This window comes from Poromitra crassiceps (assembly GCF_964638095.1).
Source record: "Poromitra crassiceps genome assembly, contig: HAP1_SCAFFOLD_998, whole genome shotgun sequence".
Classification (NCBI taxonomy): Eukaryota; Metazoa; Chordata; class Actinopteri; order Beryciformes; family Melamphaidae; genus Poromitra; species Poromitra crassiceps.
Window position 1 is genome coordinate 1 of NW_028151412.1, and position 5000 is coordinate 5000.

The 5000-nt window shown below is 45.0% G+C and overlaps 1 protein-coding gene across 1 annotated transcript in view; it reads left to right on the forward strand.

Annotated features, from left to right (window-relative positions):
- The first annotated feature begins 1073 nt into the window (after positions 1-1073).
- LOC310771678 (regulator of G-protein signaling 12-like) overlaps positions 1074-5000 on the forward strand; it is a 19369-nt gene continuing 15442 nt past the window's right edge. The window contains exons 1-3 of the mRNA XM_083664228.1: positions 1074-1198; positions 2223-2315; positions 3293-3436. Coding sequence (XP_083520354.1) covers positions 3413-3436 — 24 coding nt within the window. The 5' untranslated portion in view covers positions 1074-1198; positions 2223-2315; positions 3293-3412. The remainder of the gene's footprint in view (positions 1199-2222; positions 2316-3292; positions 3437-5000) is intronic.

Below are 5000 nucleotides of genomic sequence, written 5' to 3' on the forward strand. Positions count from 1 at the left end.
GGATGGTTTTGTATCTTATAGTCAGATTGTTGACGTCCACAGTGCTCATTTCCTTTGTAAAATAGGCAGAGAGGCAGTTAGGGTTGACATTTGTTGCACTCTATGTTTGTTTTATTCAGGTGTTACTCCTGCTGTCTTCATGCACGTAGCCACATGTGCATTCTCCACCGTTTTTGTCACTATTAAAAGAAGGGGTCATTACACATTTAATCCACTACATTTCACAGATACCACTTTCTTTTTTTTCTCTGGATCCCCCCCCCCCCATTTTCTCTCCAATTGTACTTTCCCAATGTTCCCCTGCCGCCCCGGTCTGCCGATCTGGGGAGAGCCGTAGACCAGCACCATGCTTCCTCCGACACATGCGAGGACATGGGAGGATCACGCTATTCCCACTAGTTCCTTTCCGCCCTGACCAGGCGCCCCGACTGACCTGGACTGGTCCTGGTCCTGGTCGATTTCAGCGACCAGGACCACATACCGTCGTCAATCCAGCTTCCCACCCGCAGACACAGCTAATCGTACCTGTATGGATGCCCGACCAAGCCAGAGGCAACACGGGAGCAGGAAACCTGCGACCCTCGTGTTGGTAGGCAGGGAATCTACCTCTACACTACCCGGATGCCTGATCCCTGATTTCTGAAGACGAGTACCGCTTCATCCGGCTACAGTTTACTTTGAAAACTGCAAGAGAAAACTATAGTACATGATGTCATGAATGATAACCCACCTTTTGACGAATATAACATTACAGAATAAGAAATGGAGTGAAAGAGTTGCAATTAGTGCCTCCTGAGCAGATTCATTGTAACGTTTCATTTATTTTCATGATTTATCCTTGCAATTTTCCATTTTCCCCTTTCTCTCAAGTACCCCCTGTAGTACCGCCACGTACCCCTAGAAGTATGCATACGCCTTGGGAACCATTTCCCTAATACAACTCTGTGTGTGTGTGTGTGTGTGTGTGTGTGCGTGCGTGTGTGTGTGTGCGTGTGTGTGTGTGCGTGTGCGTGCGTGTGTGTGAGCAGAGCTGAACAGCGTGGACCTGCAGGGCTGTGGCAGTGACAACAGTCTGAACAGTAATGCCAGCCTGCCCAGCGTGCAGAGCCACCGGCGGCACACAGAGAGGAGAGTGGCCAGCTGGGCCGTCTGCTTCGAGAGGCTGCTGCAGGATCCTGTGGGAGTCCGCTACTTCTCGGTACCACCAGAACACGCCAATGCACATAATGTTCTCATAAAACTAACTGTCGAGCCAAGTTCAAGTTTCAACTCTTTCCCCACCAGAGCTTCATATATAAATATATAGCTTCATAATTATCCCCTCTCTTTTAATCTACATTTGAAGGTTGGTCATTTTCATCAAAAACCAACATCTCGGACAAAACGCTGAGAAAATTGCATTTTTTATAAAAGATAGTCATTTTCAAGGATCCTGAACCGAACCCAGTGTCTCTGAGGGCGGATACTGTCCGGTGTTACACTCAAATCTCCAGAACATGTACGTACATCAGAGCACCTCTGACACACATTTCGGTGGTCACAGATTTCGGTGTAACACTAGGAGAGATCAAGCCCGCGCCCGGAGCTGAGAGGAGATGGCTGAGTTCTCGTCTAGCTGGTTGGACACATGGTTCCCCGTGCTTCACCAAAGATCTGCCGTCTGGAGCTCATCTGCCAGCTGAAATGGTTATGAGGCCGCTCTGCCGTCATTGAGTGCGCGTTCTTGTGTACAAGTCGGACATGATCGGGTGGTTTAACATTGCCGATGCCAGCCTTTTGATGAGCAAGCTTTTCCTTGGGCGAAATCCTCTATCCTCTCCTTCCAGTTTCTGGTGGAGCTTCTTCTTCACTTGTTTTTGGACCTGGAAGTGCTGTACTTTTTCACAAGATGCATAACAGCGCCATATACCGTATAACAGTGAAAACATGGATTGCCTGAAAATTATATCGGACACAGGCATGCATACACACAAACACACGCAACTAACTGCTGACTACATTATATAAGGGGGATCAATAAGCGTCATATACACAAAATCCACAATAACAAAAGCTTTGCCAAGGGTTTTATTTCATTTCGTTCACAGTCTGAGCTGGCCTATGTCTGCATTGTACATCTCTTCCATCTATTAATCTCCCAGATGTCACTAGGAAACATTGGTCAGGACACTTTTATTCAAGTCTTTTTTTGACTAACTGTTGAGTAACTCTTTGTGCTGCAGGAGTTTCTAAAGAAAGAGTTCAGCGAAGAGAATATCCTCTTCTGGCAGGCTTGTGACTTCTTCAGCCATGTCCCTGAGAATGACAAGAAGCAGGTAACCACACACACACACACACACACACACACACACACACACACACACACACACATACAAACACCTGTTCTAAGCCAGGGTTTCTCAACTGGTGGGTCGGGATCCAAACGTGGGTCGTGGGGCCGTTTTTAGTGGGTCACGGACACCCGTTTGGAAAATTCCAAATAACCAAATGTTGTCTCTCGACTTCGAAATAATTCAGATTCTTGAAACTTGATGAGCATCACCAGTTTAACTTGTTTAAAAAACATATACGCCCGTAATTCAAGATAAGTCTGCCTGTTTTATTTGATGGATTTTTAGCCCTTTTTGCAATTTTGTTGCACGTTTTTGTTTATTTTATGTTTTTAATAGCGCATGAAGCCATTGTGTATTACTGCACTATTTTTTGTGAAATTAATTTGAGTGGTACTGTATAAAAAAAATCTGAAATTTGGGTTGCGACTTAATGACTAAGGAACAATATGGGTCCTGAGGCTAGACCAGTTGAGAACCACTGGTCTAAGCACACCCCTCTTGTGATGCATGTGATCACTAACTCTCCAATAGAGAGCCACGCCAACTTACATACATCAGCATACGCACCAGCGTCGGGGGGGGAAAGTGGCGAGAGACAATCATTTTTTTATCCCGTTTGAATTGTGCCAATTAGTACACATAATGATGTTTGTCAATTTAAGATAACTTTAAGTCAGAAATGTAACGTTTAGTTTTTTATATGAAACCGCTCGATCAACTACATCTCTCATCGCACACAATATACATCACACCAACACCAACATGGCCGGCGGGAGAGAAAAGTTACGATGTCACTTACGCGACTGGTTGTGTCGCGACTGGTTGTATGTAGTCTTTCTCATTTATAACTTATAGTGCAACTACTGTTTTACGACTTGCTGTATCCCTACTCCAACACCCTCCATCTCCTCTTACTGGACTCTTGGCTTTTGTCCTCCCCCCCCCCCATCCCTGACCAGCTATCTCAGCGTGCCAGGGAGATCTACAACAGCTTCCTGTCCAGTAAAGCCACAACACCGGTCAACATCGACAGCCAGGCCCAGCTCGCCGACGACATCCTCAACGCCCCCCGACCAGACATGTTCAAGGAGCAGCAACTGCAGGTACCATACACACAAACACACGCACCCCAAACACATATCTTCTGTTCTTAATGTGAATCATTTTTGGCTTTTAAGCTCATTTATTGTGATTCGTGTGTTGTTTTTTGGGGCTTTTATTCCGTTTTATTCATTGTGCACTTTACATTTTTCTTCTCTTTTTATTGTAAAGCACTTTGTAACTGTGTTTTGAAAAGTGCTATATGAATAAAGTCTATTATTATAATATTATTGTTATTATTATACTCACAGACATGCCCAATTGGTAATTGGCAGCAACGCAAGTGATGATGAGCAGTCACTTCTCTGACTGCACACAGCGCATGCGCCTCAGGCAAACAAGGAAGTAACTTTGGTTACGGAGGGAACCCTCTTTGTTAGTTCCGCGCTATGGATTTACTTCGAACTTCCAGTAACTTTGGATTATTATTTTATCGAGTGCTGAGTTCACAAGTCACAACATGTACATGTGAGTGTTTCTGCCGCTGTTGGAATGTGTATTTTGGGGGCGAACGGGGGTAGGCAGCGGTACCATAAGCCCCTTTCACACAGCCTGTGAAATTGTTGTGGGAATATTAAGCCTTGCCTCCTGTGTGAAAGTCACAAATGTGGAGTGGTGGATCATTTTTGTTCCGCCTTTCGTTATGCCAGTGGAGGTAGTCATAGCCCCGAATCAATGTCTGTCTGAAAGGGTACAGGGGAAACAGCAATAAAAAGGGGAAAGGTATGAAAGTTAAAAAAAAAAGTGTCCAAAATGCGATCCATGACTGCAACGGGGGCGCCAGGAAAAAATGCTCCGTACCTACAGTTTATGAGTACCGTAAGTAGGTTAGGCTATTTTATGTTCAAACGATGTTGACATTATAGGCAAAATTCTCTAGCCTACCTCACGGTGAGAGAAGAGAGGATCGCTTAGCATGTGAAGGCAGCTTAATTGTTGCATGCTGCTGAGCTGCACGCATTGATGAGAACGCTGGCAGGGGGGGGAAAAAATCAATACACACAATTCTCAAACGAATCATTGGACCAAACCTGTGGGATTTGATGTAGAAAAATCATCAGAAACTAAAAGAAACAGCTCCGAACGAAAATGTGTTGCTGGGGAACAAATTTCCACTCTGAAGAGTGCCTCAATCAAGCCCCGCCGTAATGACGCACCTCTCGCATTCACCGTGGTTGAGCCGAGCATGTCACATCACACCAGCAGCATCATCCATGGCTCTGATGGCCTTCGCCCGTATCTTCTTTGTCTCAAATCCGTGTTGAAAATGTGACAACATTGAAGTGTCTGGTGTTTCTGCGTTGTTGTCGGCATCATTTGGGTGAGCTCTCCCTTTGATCTTCTTAATGACCAGCTGCTCTGTTGAGAGCTGCTGGCGATGTTTGGTTGTTCATCATACAGTAGCCTACATTATAACCTACATAGAAATATTAATTTAGGCTACGTAATAGGAGGAGCTGAGTGGAAAAGTAATTTGAGCCTATTTTAATAGGCTACAACTCAAATTGTGCTGAGATGGGATTATTTTCACCGGACTTGGTGACCAGCATCATTTTAATTTGTCGG